The 26,130-nt window shown below is 40.6% G+C and overlaps 1 protein-coding gene across 3 annotated transcripts in view; it reads right to left on the reverse strand.

The window, feature by feature from the left end:
• Nucleotides 1–5,296: 5,296 nt before the first annotated feature.
• casp8ap2 (caspase 8 associated protein 2) overlaps nucleotides 5,297–26,130 on the reverse strand; it is a 43,535-nt gene continuing 22,701 nt past the window's right edge. For all 3 annotated transcript variants that reach the window (XM_078542394.1, XM_078542393.1, XM_078542395.1), the window contains exons 8-10: nucleotides 18,925–21,616; nucleotides 9,108–9,207; nucleotides 5,297–6,146 (exon numbers count right to left, since the gene is read on the reverse strand). In XM_078542394.1, coding sequence (XP_078398520.1) covers nucleotides 6,084–6,146; nucleotides 9,108–9,207; nucleotides 18,925–21,616 — 2,855 coding nt within the window. In that variant the 3' untranslated portion in view covers nucleotides 5,297–6,083. The remainder of the gene's footprint in view (nucleotides 6,147–9,107; nucleotides 9,208–18,924; nucleotides 21,617–26,130) is intronic.

The following is a 26,130-nucleotide window of genomic DNA, read 5'->3' on the forward strand; positions in this document are numbered from 1 at the left end:
AATTATATATAGGCCAGACCAGGTAAGGATGGCAAATTTCCTTCCCTAAAGAACATTAGTGAACTAGATGAGTTTTTACAACAGTTGACGATAGTTTCATGAGTAAGTTACTCAGACTCGCTTTATAATTCCAGAATTTATTAATTGAATTCAAATTCCACCAGCCGCTATGGTGGGATTTAAACCCTCCCACCCACACCCCCAAGCATTAACCTTGCCCTCTGCACTAGCAGCCACCCACCACCCATCGCCCCAAACATTAGATTTGGCCTCTGCTTTACTAGCTGGTTGATGTTACTACGCCACCATTGTAATTTTGTATCTTGTAATTTTGAAATGAGAAGCAATTTTCACAATACCACTGCAAGCAAAAAGACAACAGCTTTACCCAGTAAGCTCAATGGTTCTTTAAATACACCTAACACAACTGCTACAGCTTTGCTTATTTGTCTTAGCCAGAGCAGCAAAAGAAGTTGGTTAATGTTTTCCACCCCTCATCTTGATTTTCAGATATTTTTGAATTTATTACAATTTTAGGGATTTTTCTTGCCCCCTCCATTTCATAAGAACAGCTGCCCTTTAAGCTTGTTCCGCCATTCAGTGAGATCAAAGCTATTTCCACTAATATTTTGAATTCTTCCACAATTTTCCATCATGTTTCCTTAATCTTTCTGGGAAAATAAGAACTATTAATTCAAATTGCTATACTTTTCTCCATCCTGATTTTTTCTAACTTTCATACTTTTTAAAAAGGTTTCCAATTCTAATCTGGACTCCCTGCCTCTGCTGTTTCAGGGCTTCATCAGCAGGATCTACCTGGTCAGCCCTGTCCAAACACCAGATCCCATTGTTACGTACCATGCTTTTCCACCTTTATGCACCTTTTATATTTAACGATGTGGTTATAATAGCTACTCTATTGCATATTGTGCACTACTGTTAGGCTTTAAACTGTGCGCATTTTAAAAAAAATCTACCATAAAATCCTAAAATGCCCTTGTATAAATTGAGAATCGTTATTTAGACAAAACACTGAAATTGCATCTATATAGCACCTTTAACATAGGAAAACATTCCAAGGTGCTTCACAGGAGTATAATCAGGCAAAAATTGACAAGCCAAAGGAGATTTTAAGGATAGGTCAAAGAGGTAGGTTTAAATGGATAGACAAAGTTTTAGGGAGGGAATTCAAGAGCTGAGAAACTAGACAACTGGAGGCACAACATCCAGAGGGGTGGGGTGGGGTAGGATTTTGGAAGTCAGAATTGCAGGAACATGGTGTTGTTGGGATAGAAGTGGTTAGATATGGGAAGGAAGGGGCAAAGCCATGGAGTTATTTGAATATAGAATGAGAATTTTAAAAATCAAGGTGTTGGTGGTCCAGGATTCAACGTAAGTTAGCCAGCACAAGAGGTGGCGGGTGAATGGGAATGGGCTAAGATAAAGAAAGGCTTCAGATGAGCTCAATTTTATGGAAAAAGGCAAAGTACTGCGAATGCTGGATATCTGAAACAAAAACAAAAAATGCTGGAAAAGCTCAGCAGGTCTGACAGTATCTGTGGAGAGAAAGACATTTACATTTCAAGTCCGTATGACTCTTCTTCAGAGCTAAATAGAAGTAGAAAAGTGGTGAAATACACACTGTTTAAGGGGGGTGGAACAGGTGAAGCTGGATAGAAGGCCAGCGATAGGTGGTGGCTTCGTTGCTTTCCATTTGCCTCCTGGTGTTTGACAAGGTGTTTACCAAAACTCGCTTTCACAGCCATATTTCCGTCCTCAGTGACTGTCTCCGTCTCCAACTTACCCCACGTGGATTCCAACTGAAGTTCCATCCCTCATGTTTCGAATCCACCCAGGATTACAGATATCTCCGGGACATACAACGCTCCTTGGTCTGCTGTTCACATCGCATCCTGAGATCCACAGTCAGTTCTATGCGCCGCCATATGAACAGACTCGACCTCTCCCTCCAGCAGCACCGACTTACCCTATCTCAAAGCTGTCCTTGCCCCCAGTTTCATTTTATTCTTCGTCTTATCCGACACCCTCCACCTATTGTATATATTTCACCACATTTCTACTTTCCTTTAGCTCTGAAGAAGTCTTATGGACTTGAAACTTAATAACTCTGTCTTTCTCTCCACAGATGCTGAGTTTTTCCAGCATTTTTTGTTTCAATTTTATGGAAGATGGGAGTCTGACCAGGGAACATTGGAATACTAGAGTCTGGGTTAACGAAAGTACAGTGCTGGGGGAAGATGTGCAATGTTACAAAGTTGGAAAGGTTGAGCTCATAAGCTCAGCTTGGGATCAAATGAAAAAAGAACTTGTATATACATAGTGCCCTTCACAACCTCAGGATGTCCCAAAGCAACGAATTAAGTACGTTTTTTTGTTCATTCATAGGAGGTGGGCATTGCTTGCTAGGCCAGTATTTATTACCCATCCCTAATTGCCTTCTTGAACCCCTGCAGTCAATGTGGTGTAGGTGTAGTGCTGTTAGCAAGGTAGTTCCAGGATTTTGACCCAGCAACAGTGAAGGAACTATATTTCCAAGACAGGATGGTGAGTGATTTGGAAGGGAACTTCCAGGTGCTGAAGTTCCCATATGTCTGCTTCCCCTGTCCTTCTAGATTGTAGCGGTTGTGGGTTTGGAAGGTGCTGTCTAAGGAGCCTTGGTGAAGGCTCCTCAACTTCTGAAAATTAATCACTGCTCTAATGTAGCAAAGTATGGCAGCCAACTTGCACATAAAAAATGTCAATGAGATAAATGACCAGAAAACCAATTGGTTGACCCGGGGAAGAATTCCCTGCTCTTCTTTGGTGAGTGCTTTTGCATCTTTTATGTCCACCCAAAAGGGCAGATGTGGCCTTGGTTTAATGTTTCATTCAATAAGACAGCACACCTCTGACAATTTACCCTGATGAAGCACTGCACCCTGTGCTTAAGTTGCAGGAGAGGGACCTGAAACAATATTCTTCTGACTCAGAGGCAAGATTGCTATCACTGAGACAAGGCTGACACCCAAAATAGGTCAACAAAATTACAGTTCGTTTCAGCCCAAAATAGTTGCAAGGGAAAATGGAATCACTGACGACTCCAGCACAAATGCCTTGCTTTTCATCAAATGACGTTTTTTTTTAGATGAAACATCCTTGATTTAAGCAGTATAACACAAAGTTGGACTAAAGTAGAATGTGATCTTGACAGTGAGTAACAGGATATTACCAATACTAAAACAAATACACTTTAAAGGTTTTATTAAAAAAATAAGTTACAAAAGTGAAAATCATTAAGATCTTATTAATTTAAACTGTGCAGGAGTAGAACCATGCCTTATACCTGTGAACACTACTTCATATGGTGCAGCTAGTCTGAGCAGTCTATAGTCCTACAAATGGACAGGATTTGCAGCATTAGCATGGGCCACATACAAATCATGGAATGGACAAAAGGACAATGAATAATCAAGACACTAATCAGACAAAACTTGAGGACACTATTTGGATTTAGACAAATTTATAGCAGCATTGGACTTAATATGAAGTAAAAAGCAGCAAAGGGCAAACCATCTATAACATTTGACCAAAAGAACAAACATTGGTGAAAAGCAGGAAAAAAAGTTTCCTGCCAATAATTGACCAGGTTAGCACCTTTCGCAGGTGATAGAGCAGTGGATGTAGGTTCTGTCAGGCCTACAAAATTGCAGACATCACTCCACCTGTCTTAATTGAGTTAGACACAGTTGGAAGCTCCCATCACTGCAAAGCCTCTGGCTTATTCTCACTGGGCTTCTTAACTAAACAGCTGGCTAGAAACAGGATAGACTGGAAATTATGTCTGGCTTCTTCCAAGATATTTATTATAACCCTTACTGCTGACCAATTATTTTTAATATGGTGTTCATATTTGATGCACATTGGCTTCAGTTAAAAATCTGAGCAATGGTCCTTTAATGATAATGGGCACTTTAAAAACAAAACTAAACAATTAACTGCAACAAATTTTCTATTCCAATCCCTTCCAATTTCCAGCACTCAAGACACTGGCAGATGCTATGCTAAAGCCCACCCTCCTAGTACTCACCTGATGGCCACAACCATGCACTTTCTGGTAGTTACCGCTGGATAATAATCCATTATGGAAAGCATGGGGTCTTCCCTTTTAACCTAGAGGCACTGCAGCCAACTGCAGCATCCCAATCTCCATCCCTGCACCATTTAAACTAACACCATTGAATCTCTTCTCTATAAGCCTGGCGGAGACCATCATGGGAGCCATATCTCAAATTTGTTTTACAACAATGTAAATCGGGAGAAAGCTTAATTTGGGATGAATGATTCTGTGTGGTCTTACAGGCAAAGTAAAACCAGAAAATAACAAACAACTAATTAGGAAAGAGGACAACATAAGAGTTAACTAGAAAATAAAGAGGTTATCCCTTGAGGAAGAAATTGATACATGGCTCAAAGGTCAAAACACCTTGGGGCAAAATTAGTTTGAGTAGCGTCACTTCTTTCTTCATTGATATCACTGAAGAAAGCCACACGGGTCAAGCAGGTAGCAACCTGGAATCAAGGCAGACCACATAGCTGTGCTATACAAGCAAATTTCTCCCTCATAAACCTTGTGCAGTCATGAGATCTTTTATCAAGAGTGTTTCACTAGCATTTGAGATTTCAGCATTCAGCAGCTACCCCTCACCGAATTTGACCACTATCCTATTGTTTGGCATTAACTGCTTCATATGTATTGAATTGCCAATTGCAATGAACTTGTAGGCTTTTTCCATAAGCTGAACTGCTTATTAAGAATATATTATCCCAAGATCCTGCAATCGCTTTATCCTGAAGTGAAACGAGTGGCTATTTGGTTTTTTGTTAAAGCACCACTGATGCACCAACTCATGGTTCAGGGATTTGAAATTTCCCAGTTTTCTGCTCCCCCTGAAAATCGCAATTCTCAATTTTAATACTCTTGTTCCGGAGCATCCGTGTAACTATGAACCTAAAACAAACTGCAAGGTGTTATTATGACCATCAGTAACACTGAACAACATGTTAAGAGTCCAGTGCTCAATCTAATGGTGTTAGACCTATCCGTAAGGGCATTTTTGAAGAGGAAAATATCTGTACTTCCTGTTCCAGCAAGAAGGTGAAAATATAAAAAGCTGTGTGCACTAAGGAATTTAAGCACTGAAGCCAAGCAAGGCATCTAAATTGCTAAAACTGCACTTGCATCGTCATTAAGCTTGACTTGACACACTTTTTCTAGGCATGATACAAAAGAAACATAAACATTAAAAAGTAACTTTTACTTCTCACATTGAAACCTAGCAAAAATAAATTACAATAATAAATCTTCACAGTTCGAAACATACTTAACACACTTCTGTAAATTTCAAAAACCTGTATTTATAATATTAACAAATTTACAGCATTCTATTTAACAGTTCTATAAAAACAGGTGTGAATGCAGACAGCTTCAAAAAAGTTTCAAACCTGCTTTGAAAGATATTCACAAAAATATAAATCGCATTAATAGGTTTATGTACAATTACATATTTTATACTTTACAGGCTATACTAATCAGACAGCGCAGCTCAAGTGAACGCACTGAGACAGGCAGTCAAATGTCAGTAATGTATACAAATGTAGGGAGGGGAAACAAAACAATGTAAGCACCTGTATTTAAAGATACTTGAGATAGACAAATCACTTTCATTAACACTGTCAAACTGAAACAAATCATGGCATTTAAAGTTTTTTCACTGAGCTTGCTGCAAAGCTATCAATTGCTAGTCTGGTGTGACACAACAATTTCCAAGGTTAGGGCTGGTGTGAAGGGCAAAAGTGAGTGAAATAGGTGCAAAGGTTCTTCGTGTACGTAAGTATTGTCTATTTAAACTGATGCTTCAGAGATGTGATCATTGAAAAAAATTTAGATTTAAAGTTAAGAAAAAACACTGGATTTAAACGTTTTGGGTTATTTTTTTAGTCATTTCCGTACTTAATATTTCTTCTACAAGATTGTTTGGATGTTTTCGGCAGGACAGACATATAAATCTAAGATGTGCAAGCTTTCAGTTGTTCATGTTTTCTGACTTTTTGAATAATTTCATCAAACGATGGAACCGTTCTGAAACCTGGAAAGAAAAGAAATCTGAATTATATCTTTGTTCGGTGCCATATTTTGTTTAATAATTCTCCTGTGAAGTGCCTTGGGGCATTTTATTATGTTAAAGGTGCAAGGTAAATATAAGTTAAGTTCTTGTCTGCCTTATCAAACCGCTCCACAATTCTGAAGACCACTATTAGATCATTCCTCCCTCAGCTTCTTTTCTCGTAAGATTGCTGGCCACCACTGGTAAAATCATTCGCCATTGTGTACTCTGAGGGCCGGAAAATTCCAGCCATTAGATCAGATGACCAAAAGCTTGGTCAAAGAGGTATACGAATTATGAGTAGGCCATTTGGCCCCTTGGGCCTGCTCTGTCATTCAATAAGATCATGGCTGATCTGAGCGAGTCCTCAACTCCAGATTCCGCCTACCACTTATACCGTTTTCGACACCCTTATTAGTCAAGAATCTATCTACCTCTATCTTAAAAAGGTTCAATGACCCTGCCCCCACTGCTCTCCGGGGAAGAGGGTTCCAAAGATTCTCGACGCTCGGAGAAAAAAATTCTTCTCATCTTCATCTTAAATGGGAGACCCCGTACTTTTAACCTGTGTCCCCTAGTTCTAGTGTCTTCCACAAGTGGAAGCATCCTTTCAGCATCCACCATGTCAAGTTCCCTCAGGATCATGTGTTTCAATAAGGTCGCCTTTCATTCTTCCAAACTCCAGTGGATACAGGCCCAGCCTATCCAATCTTTCTTCATAAGATAACCCCCATTCCCGGTATCAGATGAGTGGACCTTCTCTGAACTGCTTTTAATGCATTGATATCCTCTCTTATATAAGGAGACGAAAACTATACAGTTCACCTGTAGCAAAACATCCCTACTTTTATAGTCCATTCTGCCTGCAATAAATGCCAACATCCCATGTGCCTTCCTAATCATTTGCTGTATCTGCATACTAATTTTTTGTGATTCACGTACCAGGACACAAACATCCCTCTATACATCAGAGTTCTGCAATCTCTCCCCATTTAAATAATATACTGATTTTCTATTCTTCCTGCCAAAGTGGATAAGTTCACATTTTCCCACATTATACTCCATCTGCCAAATTTTTGCCCACTCATTTAACCTATCTATATCCCTTTGCAGGCTCCTTATGTCCTTTTCACAACTTACTTTCCTACCTATCAATTGTTTTAAGGAACGTTTTAAAGGAAGACAGCGAGATGGAGAGGTGTAGGGAGGATATTCCAGAGTCCAGGGCCTAGGCAACTGAAGTCGTGGCCAACAATGGTGGAGCGATTAAAATCAGGATGCTCAGGAGGCCAGAAATAGAGGATCACAGATATCTCACAGGGTTGCAAGGCTGGAGGAGATTACAGAGATAGGGAGGGGCAAGACCATGGAGGGTTCCTAAAGGAACGATGAGAACTTTAAAAATCAGGATGTTGCTTGTCTGGGAGTCAATGTAGATCAGGGAGCACAGGGCTGATAGCTTACACCAAGTCCTGCTCACCTAAGAAAAGGGCAGCAGAGTTTTGGATTACCTCAATATATGGAGCGTAGAATGTGAGAGAGCAGCAAGGAGTGCATTGGAATAGTCAAGTCTAAAGGTAACAATGGCATGAATGAGGGTGTCAACAGCAGATGAGCAAAGACAGGAGTGAAGTTGGGCAGTTATGGAGATGGAAAAAGGCAGTTTTACTGATGGCGCGAATACGCAGTCAGAAGCTAATCCTTGGGTCAAATGTGACACCAAGGTTGCCATAAGACATTTTAATATCAGACCATTGACAGGCAGAGGGATGGAATTGGTAACTAGGAAACAGAGTGTGGAGCTGAGACTGAAAACAATGGCGTCAGTCTTCCCAATATTTAATTGGAGGAAATTTCTGCTCATGCAGTATTGGATGTCGGATAATGTCTAATATTAGCAACATTGAAGGAATTGAGAGAGGTGGTGCAGTGAAGTAGAGATGATGCTTCCACTTGTTGGGGGGGAGGGGAGTCTGGTTAATAAATATGATAGTTACTAATAAATACAAAAAGGAGTTCAGGCGAAACGTCTTTACCTGGGGATTACCTAGAAAGTGGAGCTCATTAACTCATAAGGGTAGCAAAGATGCATTTAAGGGGAAGCTAGCTAAGTACCCCAGAGCAAAAGGAATAGAAGGAAAGGCTGATAGAATTACATGAAGTAGGTTGGGAGGAGGCTTGTGTGGAGCATAAATATCATCATAGACCCATTGAGCTGCATGAGCCATTTCTGTGCTGTAAATATGTAATCTTTAGAGCACGAACAGTTAGTTTACACAAATTAACTAGCTTTTCCTTTCAGAACCTCCTGTTAATCTACTTCTTAAAAAAAAAAGTTCTCACTTGGCTTAGGTACTGCAATAAACTAATCACAGAAGGGACAAAGCTGCAATGGAAGTGAGGGGGCAGCTAATCCTGTGGAATGATTTTCAGGGTAATGGTTATCTGCAAGATATGTACAGTGGTAGATGAGTGGGTTTGTTTGGAGGGGAAGGTTAAAGCAAACCAGATTATCATGGAACTGAAGAGAAGTTGACATTTTCCCCATACACCCATCCCTCTGCCATAATCTGTTAATTGATTTATTATTTTATTGATCTTTGTGGAGAACAAATTTAAAATATTTATTGCAATGTTTTTCTTCCAAAATGGGTGTGTTTAAGTGTTGTCTTGATTTGTAACACTCCCCACACCAAAATATTGAATATTACCGTAGTTGAGTTTAGGGGAAGTCCGTGAGTATGTACAATAGTGACAATTTTAAAAATGAGAAAGAATTCACCTCATGGAGGACTTGATACCAAAGAAATTATTTAATTTAAAAAAATATTCATTTTTAAAATTCTGAGTTGAATGTCAACCTAACACCAACACTAATCTATCTCGGAATCTGACACCAAAAAGTTAAACTATTGCTTCATTTTGCAGGTACCATGCGTTTACCTGACGTGGGGACCTATGCAGTTTTCCAGCTATGTAACCAAAGGTTTCTTCATTTGCTCCCTTCTGTTGGCAGCCCAACAGTATTGTTCGATCATCCTCCCTGACAAGAAAGAGCAAGAAGGGATTACACAGGATGATCTAAAACAATGTTAACGAGGCAAAGATAAAAGAAATACAATCTGTCACAACTAAATAATGTGTTTACAGCAATGCAGTACAAGTACTGAAGAGTTGTTGGAAACACTCAGCAGGTTAGGCTGCATCCATGGGCAACAGCCAAATCAATGGGCCATATATTTGTTATATTAGGACAATGAACCACAGTAACATGCCCTTTGCTTGTTCACTGCACAATATTTTGCACTGCAAGCTGCTGAAAATGTGGCTGATAACAGTGCAGTGAGGGAAACAGGGCATCTGTGGCTTGAGTGAACAGAGCAATCAACTGCGTATCATCTTAATCGATCAGATAGAAAAATTATGAAATTAATAACACAAGGACCGAGAAGGAAATGTCAATTTGAACAGGTAAATTCAATGCAAATCAGGTACAGAAAGAGAAAGAGAGGGAAACAGCGAATGGAGAGAAGAAAAAGAGTCAGAAAGGCAAAGTTAAACGAAATTGATATAGGGAGTGACAAGGTATTGGAGGGCTTAAAAGTGGACAAATCTCCAGGTCCAGATGATGTGTGTCCCAGACTGCTGAGGGAGGCAAGGGAGGAGATCGTAGGGACTCTGACCAAAATTTTTAATTTCTCTCTGGCCACAGGGGAGGTGCCAGAGGACTGGAGAACAGCTAATGTGGTTCTGCTATTTAAGAAGGGTTGTAGAGATAAGCCAGGGAACTACAGGCCAGTGAGTCTCACATCAGTGGTAGGGAAACTATTGGAGAAAACTCTGATGGAGAGTATCTATCTTCACCTGGAGAGGCAAGGTTTGATCAGGGATAGTCAGCATGGCTTTGTCAGAGGAAGGTCATGCCTAACAAATTTGATTGAATTTTTTGAGGAGGTGACCAGGTCTGTAGATGAGGGTAGTGCAGTTGATGTAGTTTATATGGATTTCAGCAAAGCCTTTGACAAGGTCCCACATGGGAGACTTATAAAGAAGGCAAATGTACATGGGATACAGGGTAATTTGATAAGGTGGATTCAAAATTGGCTTAGTTGTGGGAGGCAGATGGTGATGACAGAAGGATGCTTTAGTGACTGGAAGCCAATGTCCAGTGACGTACCACAGGGATCTGTGCTGGGTCCCCTATTATTTGTCATTTATATAAACGACATAGATGACTATGTGGGGGGTAGGATTAGTAAGTTTGCGGATGACACAAAGATTGGCCGGGTGGTTAACAGTGAGACTGAGTATCTTGGGCTACAGGAGATATAGACGGGATGGTCAAATGGGCAGATAAGTGGCAGATGGAATTTAACCCTGAAAAGTGTGAGGTGATACACTTTGGAAGGAGTAATTTGACAAGGAAGTATTCAATGAACAGCATGACACTAGGAAGTTCTGAGGAACAAAGGGACCTTGGCGTGTGTGTCCATAGATCTCTGAAGGCAGAGGGGCATGTTAGTGGGGTGGTGAAAAAGGCATATGGGACACTTGCTTTTATCAATCGAGGCATAGATTACAAAAGTAGGGAGGTCATGTTGGAGTTGTATAAAACCTTAGTGAGGCCACAGCTGGAGTACTGTATGCAATTCTGGTCGCCACATTATAGGAAGGATGTGATTGCACTGGAGGGGGTGCAGAGGAGATTCACCAGGATGTTGCCTGGGATGAAACATTTAAGTTATGAAGAGAGGTTGGATAGACTTGGGTTGTTTTTGTTGGAGCAGAGTAGGTTGAGGGGCGACCTGATCGAGGTGTACAAGATTATGAGGGGCATGGACAAGGTGGATAGGAAGTAGCTGTTCCTCTTAGTTGAAGGGTCAGTCACAAGGGGGCATAAGGTGAGGGGCAGGAGGTTTACGGGGGAATGTGAGGAAAAACCTTTTTACCCAGAGGGTGGTGACGGTCTGGAATGTGCTGCCTGGGAGGGTGGTGGAGGTGGGTTGCCTCACATCCTTTAAAAAGTACCTGGATGAGCACTTGGCACGTCATAACATTCAAGGCTATGGGCCAAGTGCTGGTAAATGGGATTAGGTAGGCAGGTCAGGTGTTTCTCACGTGTCGGTGCAGACTTGATGGGCCGAAGGGCCTCTTCTGCACTGTGATTCTGTGAAAGATTAAGTTTCCAACTTTTTAAAATCATCTGTTCAAAATCTGAGGGAATGAGACTCCATACTTCTAGTAACTAATTTACAGTGGCAGAGACACTGCTGGCAGTAATTACCACATTGCATTGATAAAAGGGTACTTTGACTGAAATGGACAAGGCTTAACATAGCCAACACAGAAGATCACAGAATTTCAAGGTTAAATAACATCCAGAGTAAATAGAGTTTCAGCAAATTTTAGCGCTAGTTTAAAAACCATCAAGCTGGAATCCAATTTCGCACAGATCAAATTAATCACCATTGCAAGTTTCCACTAATTGCATTTCTTTGAGGGGGTCTGAGGAGGCTCTTAACTACTGAACACTAACATAACCAGCAAATAATTCTGTACAGATTTGTAGTTTTTAAAAGTCATCTTTAGTTATTTAAAATTGAATTACTGACAGGTGGTGGACAAGACTGATATGCAGAGGTTGAGAAGAGGAGCCACTGCTGGAATTCCTCCAGCTATGCTTGGCTGGCTAATAGTGAAATCAAGCATGTTGTAAGGAACATATCTTTTTTATTTCTGTTGGACTATGGATTAAAATTACAATGGCTGCAGTTTGAAAGATATGTCTACTGCGATAGGATGAAAGGTATATACAATGTTGCAGTCCTGGAACAGAGTGTGTCATGAAAGACAGGATGCTGCCAGAAAGGAGTCCTGGACCAAGGGAGCTGCCTGACAACAGTATTTTAATTGGCTCCTGACCAGGTGACCAGGGTTTTGTGTGGTAGCAGTGGAGCAGAAAGCTCCTGGGCTTGCAAAGAGGAAACATCTAAAATCTCTTTTCCTCATATCTCTAGAACATGCTGCTCTCTCTCTCTCTCTCTCTCTCTGAGGAAACCCCTATAAAAAGGAAAAGGGGAAAACCACTGTCAGAGACATAGAAAAGCAAGTTCTCAACCAATGAATTATATACTGAAAGTGCTAGACACCACCTTGTGTCATCAACAAGAACCGAAAGGAATTTGGAAGACATCGATTAAAATCAACCCATCGAATCCTGTACTCCGGATTGGTGCTATTCAATTGTTTTATCCCACCCTTAAAATCCATGTTTTGCGTCTTATCTGCGTGTGCATACAGGGATTTAAGAAAGGGGTAGAGTTTAAGCTATTGAGTTAGAAGTTAACACAGTTCATATTTCTTTCTTTTGCCACGAGTTAAAGACAATTTACTCATTAAACAGTAATCACTTATTAAGTTTACAAACCTGGTGCTCGTATTCTGTTAACCTAAATTAAACAGTTAGGTAGAATTGGGGCAATCTGGTGGTTTGGTCAAACTTTTCACATTTGTCACGGCTCTGGGAAAAATGGGGCTTGATATTACAGTGCACTATCCCCAGTGAGTCGTGACAAAGCGTGGGGGCTCAGGTCCAGGATATTTTGGAACAAAAGACAATGATGATTTGGGTGTAGATTTAGTAAATAATAAAAGCTAAAAGGAAACACCAGGTTTGTACTGTCAGAAATAAAATGGCACTGGAAACTGCTAAAGCTTTCTTGCAAGTGGAAAAGGTGACCCTGACAATTTTACAAGGGATCCCAAAAGGCAGGTTAATCGAATTGGCAAGTAAATTAAGAGTAGGATTGCCTGCCAAAGCTAGGAGGGCAGAGATAAGTGAAGAGATGGCACAGCATTTTAAATTGGAAAGAATACCTGAGAGACTAAGTTCTCCAAGGGGTGGTTCATTGGAATTGGCTCAAATTCAGTTGCAAATAAAAAAAATTGGAACTAGAGGCAGCAGAAAAAGGGCAGAGAAAGAAAAAAGGAAAGAGAGAGAGCATTCCAAAAGGGTCAGACAGAAAAGGAAAGAGAAAGGACATTTCAAAGGAAGTTAGAAATGGTAAAATTAGAAAAGGAGGCAAGAGAAGAGAGAATTCCAGCTTAAAATGCTGACAATTAGAAAAGAGACACCAGTAGTTGAGGCAGGGCTTATTTCCAGATCAGAACCCAGTGGAGAAATGTTTAAATTTGTACAAGCTCTTCCAAAATTTGAGGAAAGGGACGTTGAAGCATTCTTTATTTCATTTGAGAAGATAGCTAAACAGATGAACTGGCCAAAGGAAAACGACATCGCCCATGCAGAGCACAGGAAATTAATGCTTCACTGTCAGAGGAAGTTTCTTGGGATTATGATGTGGTGAAAAAGGCCAATTTGAATGCATATGAGTTGGTCCCTGAAGCATACAGGCAAGTTTCGAAATTTAAGCAAACAGCCTGGGCAAACTTACATTGAATTTGAAAGGATTAGCAAAGTAGTTTTGACAGGTCGATACAAGCATTAGGAGCTGAAGCTACCTATGAAGCTCACAGAGAGACTATTCTCTTGGAAGAATTTAAAAACTCCCTACCTTCTGTAATAAGAACCCATGTTGAAAACAAAGGGTTGCAACTGCTAGACAGGCAGCAATAATGGTTGGAAGGAAGGCAAGTAGCCAGGGTAAAGAATGGATAGCTTGGAATACCTTGCGATCTCTTCCCTAGATCAGGGAGGAAGGTACTGAGGATGGAGGTGAAACTCGAAGGCCTAAGTGTTTCCATTGTAATAAAGTGGGACACATTTGTTCTGAATGCTGGACGTTGCGAAGGAAGCCCATGGGACTTATTGGAGTTCGTAAGAGAGAGTCCGAAAAGGGAACTCAAAAAGAAAATGCCATGGATCAAATTGTAGCTTTAACTACAAATAAGAGCCTGGAGGTAAACACTGCTGTGAATGCAGGTGAAGTGAATATGGTAGATGAGAGATATAAAGGGTTTTTGTCTAAAGGAAAGATAAACCCCTTTTTCATCAAATGATGCAGCTAAACCCATTACTATATTAAGGGACACAGGAGCCACTCAAACTCTTTTGCTGGAGAAGGACCTAGTTTTCCCTCCAGGGTTCAATGAAAGCTAAAGTATTGGTAAATGGGATAAGCGGAGAGTATAACCCGGTTCCATTATACAAAGTGCAATTGGAGTGTGTTTTGTTGTCTGGGCCAGTGGTTCTGGGGGTGGTTTAGAAATTACCCGTGGACAGACTTGATTTACTCCTAGGAAATGATTTGGCAGGAGTGTGGGATATAGCTTCGTTCATAATTATGCAAAGTCCAAGAGAGGCTGAAGAGACAGAGCAGTTACAAGAACAAGTTCCTGGTATTTTTCCATCGTGTATGGTGACCAGAGCAATGGCTCAAAAGAGTCCATCACCAGAGGTCAAAGTAATACCACAAGCAGATGTTAGAATAGCCAAAACTTTCTTTAAGGATGAGGATAATTCAAAGGAAGTGTTTGGCATGTATTCATTAATTGAGGCTCAAAAAGCAGGTCCAGATTAAAAAAGTTAGCACAGTCAGCTCACACTGAAGATCAGGTGGAAGGGAGTCCAGAGTGCTATTACATTAAAAATGGAGTTCTGATGAGGAAGTGGAGACACCCTCATAGGCCTGCAGATGAGGAATGGACGGTCGTTCATCAGATAGTGGTACCGTCCAAATATCGTAAGGAGATGCGAGTAGCACATAAAATCCCTATGGCAGGATATGTAGGAATATGGGAAAACCCAAGCATCGATAAACAGGCATATTACCTGGCGAAGACTTCATAAGGATGTAGTGCAATTTTGTAAAATGTGTCATACATGTCAGGTAGTAGGTAAACCTCAACATGTAATCAAACCAACATCTTTAATACCCATACCAGTTTTTGGAGAACCATTCAGTCGGGTATTAGTAGATTATGTAGGGTCATTACCCAGGACATCAGTATATCCTCACAATCATGGATATGACAACCCGATTTCCAGAAACTATTCCTTTAAGGACAATTACAGCTAAGGTGGTAGTGGAAAAGTTAACTCAGTTTTTCACTTGTTATGGCCTACTAATTGAAATACAATCTGACCAAGGTTCTAACTTCATGTCTAAAATTTTCCAGGACATAATCAGCAATTTGGGTATCAAACAACTAAAGTCTAACACCTCTCACCCACAGACACAGGGAGCTTTAGAGGGATACCATCAAACTCTCAAAACCATGAGTAAGACCTATTGCCATGAATACCCAATGGATTGGGACAAAGGATTAGATTTCTTACTATTTGTTATCAGAGATTCTCCAAATGAATCTACTGGATTTATTCTATTTGAATTGATCTATGGTCTTGAAATAAGAGGTCCATTAAGAGTGATTAAGGAAAAGTTCCTAAAGCAGAAGGACAAATCCTCCATATTGGATTACGTATCCATGTTTCTAGAAAGACTCACTGGAGCATGTAAAGTAGCACGAGAGCACTTAAAAATTTCCCAAGCTAAAATGAAAGACAGGGCAGACAAACATGTTAGAACTAGAACGTTCCAAGCCGGAGATGAAGGTATTGCTACCTTTGCAGGGTGAACCCCTGAAAGCGAAATTCAGTGGCCCCTTCAAGATAGGAGAGTTAGTAAAGTGACTTATTTGATAGATACCCCTGAGCGTAGGAAGAAGAAACGGTTATATCACATAAACATGTTGAAGCAATACCATCGCAGAGAAAATGGTAAGACAGAGCAAGTGTGCCAGGTGGTAGTAGTGGAGGATGACAGAGACAGTAAGGGCAAGGTAAAAGGAGAAGTAGACAGTGCCCAAAGCGAAACACCTACAATTCGACTCGCCAAAACAACAATACTGGGACAGTTAAACACTGTGTTCTCATATTTAGAGGAAGGACCAAGGGAGGATCTAATAAGGCTACTTAGGAAGTATAAGGGAATTTGTAGGGATACACCTGATGTACAACGTTAGCTAAACACGATGTGGATGTAGAAGATTCAGTGTCGATAAAACATCATTATCGGTTGAGCCCAGAAAAACAAGCTCAGTTAGAAACAGAGATCCAATATATGCTGAACAATCAATTGATTGAGCCTAGCCAAAGTGGCTGGAATTCACCGGTAGTATTGGTTCCTAAGCCAGATGCATTCACTAGATTTAGTATAGATGACAGGAAAGTGAATGTAGTAACGAGGACAGATTCGTACCCAGTTCCTTGGTTAGAAGGTTGCATCGATAGAGTTGGTAGTGCCTCATTTCTTTCTAAAATTGATCTATTGAAGGGGTACTGGCAAGTGCCATTAACATCAAGGGCTAAAGAAATATCCACCTTTGTTGCCCCAAGTGAGAGGTATCAATGTCTAGTCATACTGTTTGGGTTTAAAAACGCCCCAGCTACATTTCAGAGACTTCTGAATAAAGTCATACCTGAAGTACAACTGTGTGGTTTATTTAGATGGTGTCGTAATATATGGGAAGAACATATAAAGCAATTAGAGAACCTGTTTAAGCAATTGCAGTTGGCTGGCTTAGTCATAAATCTGGCCAAAAGCGATTTTGCAAAAGCAAGGGTAACTTACCTGGGTCACATCGTAGGACACGGGCAAGAACAGCAAAAGTGAATGCTCTAATGGAATTCCCCATTCCTAGAACCAAACGAGTAATCCTGAGATTTTTGGGAGTGTGTGGGTTTTATAGGAAGTTTGTGCCTAATTTCAGGACAATAGCTGTACCTCTCACCAATTTAAGAAAACAGACAAAAGTGGTATGGGCAGCAGAATGCCAAGCAGCCTTTGAAAAGCTGAAGGCAATCTTAATAAATGAACCAGTATTGGCCACCCCTGACTTTACCAAATCTTTTAAAATGACAATTGATGCTAGCGACTTGGGGGTAGGTGCAATCCTATTACAAGATGATCAATTAGGGATAGAGGAGCCAGTGGGGTACTTTTCCAAAAAAAAAACAATATCAGAGGAAGTACTCTATAGTAGAAAAAGAAACTCTAACATTGTTGTTAAACTTCAAAGTGTTGAAGAGACATGTCCGACATGAAAACAAAGAAACACTGATCTACACTGACCATAATTCACTGGTGTTTATTGGAAAGTTTAAAACACAAAATGCAAGGCTGTTTAGATGGAGTATATTGTTTCAACTATTCAGTGTAAAGATCGTTCACATGGCCGGTAAAGATAATATGATCACGGATGCATTGTCCCGGGTGTAAAATACTAAAATAAGTTAAAGGGGTAAGGAATGCTGAAGATTGTATAAGGGGGAGGAAGAATGAATGGAGGTAAGTCTCGTGTTTTGTTGTCCAAGTGTCTCACACCTTGTGATGAAACGCATTTTTGAAATGGCGTTTCATCTCTTTTAAGGGTGAAGGCGTGTAAGGAACATATCTTTTTATTTCTGTTGGACTATGGATTAAAATTACAATGGCTGCAGTTTGAAAGATGTGTTTACTGCGACAGGATGAGATATATACAATGTTGCAGTCCTGGAAGAGAGTGCGCCAAGAAAGACAGGATGGTGCCAGAAAGGAGTCCTGAGCCAAGGGAGCTGCCTGATAACAGTATTTCAACTGGCTCCTGGCCAGGTGACCAGGATTTTGTATGGTAGCAGTAGAGCAGAAAGCTCCTGGCTTGCAAAGAGAAAACATCTAAAATCTCTTTTCCTCATATCTCTATAACACACACTCTCTCTGAGGAAACCCCTGTAAAAAAGAAAAGGGGAAAACCACTAATAGAGACATTGAAAGGCAAGTTCTCAACCAGTGAACTAAATGCTGAAAGTGCTGGAAGACTACCTCGTGTCATCTACAAGAACTGAAAGGAACTTGGAAGAGATTGATCAAAATCAACCCATCTAATCCTGTACTCTAGATTGGTGCTATTGAACTGTTTTAGACAAGGAAAATATGCATTATAAGTTAACCAATTTATGGTAGGTTTAATCAAGCTACGGTTTTAAGTATACAACTCAGTTTCCCATTTTATGCATAACACATTTTTTCTCCTCCCTTTAAAACTTAAGTTCTGCCCAATACTTGGAAAGACTGTTCCTACATCTAGTGAGGCTGTTCCTTGCACCTCCCTTATATCCTCCTGACACACAAGGCAAAACTCATCAGATAAACAATCATTCCTTCTTCTTGAACCTCTATGCTCTCTCAATACAAAGTCTCTTTTGAACTTTCTTCCCATATTCTATGCCATCCTACATGCTCTTTCCCCCTTCAATGCCCTCGCTATGTTGAAATCAAGACTTGTTAATATGCAGCTCACTATGCTTTCCCAGGATCAACGTCTACCCTCCCTCCTACAATCCACAGTTTGTTAATACTTCAACTTGGCATCAACTGACATGAACTTGACTGTAATTCTGAAAGGCAATGGCTCAGTGCTTGAGGACAAAGAACCATTTACAAACTGGCTAGAATGGGAAGTCCAGTGACGGAGTTTAGTGGGAATGAGGTTAAGGGCGCAAGAAAATTCTCAAATGTGAGGCTTGTAAGGAGTGACATTACCTCTGCCACTCGCTTCAACACTGGCCTGTTTTATAGCATGGACTGTGTCCATTCGCTAGATTTTGTATTTTTTAAAAAATGAAGTGTACACTTTATATGCAACTGCAAGCCAATGAGAACATTAAACCTTTGTAATTACATCTAAGAGATGCCATGAACCTACTTCATGCACTTGATGAGCAAACATTTGAAGTCTACAAATTAAAGTCCACTGTTCCTACCTGGTCCATGTAACCACAACTTCACCATTCTTCTTGATGACATTTTTAGCAGGGAGACTTGATGGGGACTTGGCTATAGAATGGGAAGAATTGCCCATTGCTTTCTTTGGAGTAACTACTGTTTTGCTGCTGAGTGCTTTCTTTGCTGATGACGAGGAGCTTCTTTTAACTTTGGTTTCTTTATCTTTCCTATTATTGCTTTTCAAAAGCTCATTCTCTTTACGTGCTCTTTTCACGGTAGAATCCACTTTCACGTTATTCTTCCTCTTCTTGTTACCTAAAGCGGCGCCATGTTCCCAAACAGTTGCTGTTCTAGTTGGTGCAGTCAATGTCACAACACTCTCAGCATTGTTACTGGCAGTTCTGAGTGAGGGCTCCACAGCTACATGATTTTTAATTGATGGTCGATTTTCCTCAGAATAAGATAGTTTCATGTCCACATCTATTCCCAACTCTTCCATGTTTCTGCTGTTATCTACTGGATGTTCTACAGTTAAGGGCTGATTAGGCAACGATTCTGACATTACGTGATCTCGATCAAGCACGATATTCATGCTGCTGCAGGTTGCTGGAGTCTCATCAACTGTCTCCATACCGTGGTCGCTGCTTGGTCCCAGCTCAGATGCCCGGTTTTCTTTCGCTGCTGAAGGTGAGCTCTGCTGAGTCGATTCAGTGTCAGGTGGCCTGCATCTGATCTTAACAATGAAATGATCGTTTGATTTTTCCATTACGACTGCCTGCATTGGGGGATGGAGCTGATACTGAAAAGCAGAGGCTGAAATCTGCTTGTTCCATGTTGAAGAATTGCTCGACCGGCTGCTTGAATTGTCCGAATCCAACGCCAAGTGAATATCCTGCTCTGAAGCATCCTCTTCATCGAGGAGAGCACTTTCACTGTAATGTGCAGACAAAATTGCCTCACTCACTCCATCACGCAAAGGCTCCCCATTCTGAGATGTTAAGAAGCTGATCTGCCCATCTGATTTAAGGGGTGAGGGGACTGTAAGGGAAACTGCCAGGTCCTCTATCAGAATAGAGGAAATAGAGGAACGCATTTGCAGGACTGAACTGCTTTCAATTATCTTCTGGCCATTTGAATCTTCAGGCGGACCTATCACAGAATCTTTGGTTTGCACCATCTTATCAGGAATTTCCAACATGCAACTTTCATCTAGAATATCTAGATCAAGCGGTTGCCTTAACCCAACTGTGTGTGTGTTTGGTGTAACAGGAGGCCAGGAAACAGCATCCACCTGGGATACAGGTGGAGCTTTCTCTGAAGTGGAATCACTACCCGAGAGCTGTGTTCCAATGTCAGGCCGCACCTTTTCTGGGATAGGCCAAGAATTACATTCCAACGTTGAGATCCCTTGCTCCAGTAGATCTGAGCCCTGTAACAAACATTTGAAAATCTCACCCATCTGGGCATCGCTTACCAGGTTAAATGTGAGAGTAGAGGCTTGTTGTTCAGTCAGAATGCCAAGTTCAGTTTTATCATGGCAGTCTTTTACAGAATTTATTGGCGGATCACTTGAAGCATTTGAATTCACCTGTGTCACAGACAGCACATTTTTGTCTTTTGTGCTAGCATCTTCTTTGGAGATATCAATGGCTGAAAACTCTACACTCTTCTTCGAATATTTGTCCAATACTTTAGTTCCTTTCTTTTTGCGGTCATCACTGGCTTGTTTATTTTGGCCAGAGTTCTTTTTGCCTGATAAGTTATTTGTCAAAGATGGTTCTGAAGGAAAGAGGGACCTCTTCAGCTTTGGCAATTTATCGTCAACTTTGTTCTCAAGCTGCTTAACCACTGTATTTTTCTTCTGTTTTTTGATTATCCTTTCATTTTTCCTTTTCTCTTCCAAGGCCAGTTCTAGACTTATACTCTCACAAGAGATGAACATCTCACGTACCTTGTCGAACATAAAATCAAACTGCTTTTCCACAAACAGCCATAATTTTTCTTTCATGTTTGGGGCCTGCTGTAAGAAAATACTCTTTACAATCCCATTGCACTTGGCCTGTGATAGTATGTTCTCAATTACTGCACAGATTGAGGTCTTTAATGGCTGCCTGGACTTTGGAAAATTAGACCCTTTAACAATGGAGGTGAAGTCTGCAGAGGCAATCTCAACAATTCGTTGAAATCTGTGGATTTCAAATTGCTTATGAAGCTTCATGTATTTTTTTCGGATACTCTTACGAGTGACCATTAAGGCTCCCATCAAATTTGAGACTGAGGACTTAATCTGATTTCTTTCAATGGAACTTGTGGATGAGGACAATCTCAACCCATCAGCATTTTGATCTGAAGACATCCTTTCTGATTTCCTTCGTTTTTTACTGCTCTTTATCTTGATTAAGGCCTCAGGGGAACAGTTTAGAGTAGACACATCAGGATTTACCAGTCTTGTTTCTTTTTTGGGCGTGCTTTTACTGGGATTACCCTTCTCTTTGTTGTTGTTGTCCTCTTTCTCCACCCGAATGTTGCTCACTGGCTTCTGCCCTTCAGGCACACACTCCTCTTCATCACTTACAATTTCTCCTTCTTCTATTTCTTCTGAAAAAGAGAGTTCTACCGAAATCCCCAATGCTTTTTCTCCATCCTTGAACAATGGCTCCTGATTTTCTTTATTCAACTCTAGAGTGCAGTTTCTTGGAGAACAACCACCTTGGACTTCCGCTGCAGAATCTAAATAATGGACAAACGTGTAAAAAAAAATGAAGTAGAATTTACAATTCATTTAAACAATACCTTTTGTTGTTGTCTGTGCTTACGAGGTACAATATGGGAAAGGTATGTTATTACGTGTTATACCACATCAGCATAAAAGCTCATGATAATGGATAGTTCACATTGTGCTAACTATAAATAAAATAATCTAGAGTTTGATGGCAGAACTCAGTTAAGAGATTAAACTAAAATTGCACAAAATTTTAAGCACCAGAGAGTCATGGTTTAAATATAGGGTTAATTATCCAAGGTTTATTAAAAAAATGAATCAGTATCAGTCAAAAAGAGGGCAATTACAAGTTCGAAAGCTATTAACTTTTTTTTTTGCAGGCAAATTCGGGGAAGAAACTCTTTTAAACAGCTGTTCAAACTAGGGTTTCCAGATCCATAGGAGATTTCAAATAAACCCAAAGACCGCTTTCTATAGTTGTTGACTTAATGGTACAATATTTTTGTTTCTGCTAACTAAATAAAAAACATTTCTATAACTATAACCCTGTTTTCTTTTAGGTAGTTAACAGTGTCTTTCTGGAAATCAAGAAAGGAGATTCTCTGGAAATGAGGTCATATTTGAGTGCATGCTTGGGACTGTGCTGCTGAGAGATGGGGAGGGCAGGGAAGGTAAGAGAATGAAGCACATGACAGAATAACCAGGCATGGCTTCCAGATGGAGTACATATGGTGGCTGAATGTACTATTCTCAATTCTCAGGACATTATTTTAGGAATTTGAAGGAAATATTTGCCAGAAAAGTCAGTCATTTACCAAATCAGGTGAAAATCAATTTAACTTACATTTCTAACTCACTGTCCAATAGAAAGTTGACTCACTGGCATATTATTTCAAAAAGATTCTTTAAGGGTGAAAGTGAAGGAATGAAGAGTTTAAAAAAAGCTCAAATCACTTTTTAAAAAATCACAGGGCTTTATAGTACTATTCAAGCAGGGGCCACCATTCAGCCCATTATAGCCGCGCTGAAGGTTTGATAGAATCTAATATTAATCCCACTGCCCTGCTCTTCCCACCCATAGCATTGTTTTGTCTGCTTCAAATGCTTGTTATCCTTGATTAAGAAATGTTTGAGTTAATTTTTACTAACTTGATTTCAAATTATGAATCCTAAGAGTTTTCCCACGTTCAGCTTTGGGCCTATTGATCAATAGTTATCAGATTTATCCACCTTCCTCTTTCTGAAGCCATTTGTTACATCAGCTTTCCTCAATCCCACGGCAATATTTTCATATGTAAGGAGGACTGGAAAAACTGCGCCCCAAGCCTCTGTTGGTTCTCTCTGTCTTCTTTCGACTTCCCAAGGAACATGCCACCAGAGCCAAGTGACTTATCTGCTTTGAGTTCAGCTGTTTCCTACAGTTACCTAATGTTCCTTCTTCTTCCCTAGTGCAGTCGTTTTACTTGTACCATGATTTGTAAAAAAAAAATTCAAAACATTTATGATAACTCAGCCATACTTTCACATTTGGACTCCCTCCTTAATACCAGAGTGGCCCAATCCTCTCGCAATGCTTTTACTTTATTAATGCTTCTAAAAGCTCTTACAACTTCCTTTCATCTTGTTTGTGTCCTTTTACTTTTCACCATCTCACTGCATTTTCAATACCCCTTGTGAGTATCGAGTGTTGTTAGCCCAAGGTTTATCATAGGCTTATATAGCATAGGAGGCAGGCATTTGGCCCATCATACCTTTGCTGGCTTTTTGGAAAAGCTACCAATTAGTCTCACTCTTCAGCTATTACCATGCAGTCTACAAACTTTACCTTGTGCATTTATCCCATCCCCTTTAGAAGTTAGCATTGAATATGCTTCTACTGTTCTTTCAGGCAAGGCATTCTAGACCATCATGGCGTACTGAGTTAAAACAAACCTCATCTCCTCCCTTTTTTTTCACCAATTACCTTAAATGTAACCTCTCTCCAATTAATAATCAAGAAGAGTCAGTATGGCTTTATGAAGGGGGAATCGTGCCTGACAAATTTATTAGAATTCTTTGAGAAGGTAACAAGCAGCATAGATAAAGGGGAACCAGGAAATGTAATATATTTTGATTTCCAAAAGGCGTTTGATAAGGTGCCTCACATAAGGCTACTTAATAAGATAAGAGCCCATGTTGTTCGGAGTAGTACATTAGCATGGATAGAGGATTGGCTAACTAATAGAAGACAGCGAGTTGGGATATGGGTGCATTTTCAGAGTAGCAACCTGCCACAGGGATCAGTGCTGGGGTCACAATTATTCACAGTATATATATATTGAGGGAATTGGATGAGAGAAATGAATGTACTATCACCAAGTTTGCAGATGACACAAAAATAAGTGGGAAGGCAAGTGGTGAGGATGACACAAAGAGTCAACACAGGGGCATAAACAGGTTAAGTGAGTGGCCAAAACTTGGCAGATGGATTATAATGTGGAAAAATGTGAGGTTATGCACTTTGGCAGGAAGAATAGAAGAGCTGAATATTACTTAAATGGAGAAAGGCTGCAGAAAGCTGCAGCACAGAAGGATTTGGGGGTCCTCGTGCATGAATCACAAAAAGCTCAGCAGGTAATAGGTAAGGCAAATGGAATGTTGGCCTTTACTTCAAAGGGAATGGAGTATAAAAATGGGGAAGTCTTGCTAAAACTATACAAGGCACTAGTTAGTCCACACCAAGAATACCGTGAATAGTTTTGGTCCCCTTATCTAAGGAAAGGTATACTGGCATTGGAGGAAGTCAGAGAAGGTTCACTAAGTTGATCCTGTGTATGGAGGGATTTTCTTATGTGGAGAGGTTGAATAGGTTGGGCTTGTACTCATTGGAATTTAGAAGAATGAGAGGCGACCTTATTGAAACATATAAGATTCTTAGGGGACTTGACAGGGTAGATGCTGAGAGGTTGTTTCCCCTTGTGGGAGAGTCTAGGACCAGAGGGCATAATCTCAGAGTAAGGGGTCGACCATTTAAGACAGAGATGAGGAGGAATTTCTTCTCTCAGAGGGTAGTGAACCTGTGGAATTCTTTACCACAGAGGGCTGTAGAGGCTGGATCGTTAAGTATATTCAAAGCTGAGATAGACAGATTTTTAATCAGTAAGGGAATCAAGAGTTATGGGGAAAAGGCAGTCAAGTGGAATTGAGGATTATCAGATCAGCCATGATCTCACTGAATGGTGGAGCAGACTCGATGGGCCGAACGGCCTACTTCTGCTCCTACGTCTTATAGTCTTATCAGGGGAAACAGTTTCTGTGTATCTCCATGCTCTCAACTGCCTTCATAGTTTTGAAAACCTCTATTAAATATCCCTTTAGCTTTACTGCTCCAAGGAGAACTACACCAGACACTCTAATCATCCCTGGTGCCAAAGGAGATAAAAGAATTGCAGAAGAGAAAAAAATAAAATAACTGGACTAAAATCAATTGAAGTCAAAAGGTCTTCATTTGGAGACAAGGGCTATGTATCCTGCCAATTATTGACATGTTGACGAGCTGACCATGCCACACAACTGTACACCGAGCAGTTAATGCAAAATATTTTATAGAATGGTAGCAACTTTCACTTCATTTTCAGAAATAGTAACAGGATTGTTACGTCTACAAAGCAACAACAGTTTTGCTAAAAACCCATGTGGGGGAGGCGGTGACGTAGTGGTATTGTCACTGGGCTAGTAACCAGGGACTCAGGATAACGCTCTGGGTACCCAGGTTTGAATCCCACCACAGAAGATGGTGGAATCTGAATTCAATAAAAATCAGGAATTAAAAATCTAATGATGACCATGAAACCATTGTCGATTGTCGTAAAAATCACTTGGAGGAAGCAATAAGGGTGGCACAGAATATACACTGGGTGGGCGACTTCAATGCCCATCGCCGAGAGTGGCTCGGTAACACCAATACAGATCGAGCTGGCTGAGTCCTAAATGACACAGCTATTAGCCTGGGTCTGCGGGAGGTGGTGAGGGAACCAACAAGCGGGAAAAACATACTTGACCTCATCCTCACCAACCTGCCTGTTCCAATGTATCTGTTCATGACAGGTAGGAGTGACCTTGTGGAGACAAAGTCTCATCTTCACGTTGAGGATACTCCTCCATCATGTTGCGTGGCACTACCACTGTGCTAACTGGGACAGATTTGAAACAGATCTAGCAACTCAAGACTGAGCAACCATGAAGCACTGTGGCTATCAGCAGCAGCAGAATTGTAACCTCATGGCCTGGCACATCCCCTACTCAACCCTGATTCAATGAAGAGTGCAGAATGGCATGCCAGGAGCAGCAACAGGCATACCTAAAAATGAGGTGTCAACCTGGTGAAACTACAGTACAGGTACTACTTGTGTGCCAAACAGCATAAGCAGCAAATGTTAGACACAGCTAAGAGATTCCACAACCAACGGATCAGATCTAAGCTCTGCAGTCCTGTCACATCCAGTCGTGAATGGTGGTGGACAGTTAAGCAAGTCACTGGAGG

This window comes from Cetorhinus maximus, chromosome 5 (assembly GCF_964194155.1).
Source record: "Cetorhinus maximus chromosome 5, sCetMax3.hap1.1, whole genome shotgun sequence".
Classification (NCBI taxonomy): domain Eukaryota; kingdom Metazoa; phylum Chordata; class Chondrichthyes; order Lamniformes; family Cetorhinidae; genus Cetorhinus; species Cetorhinus maximus.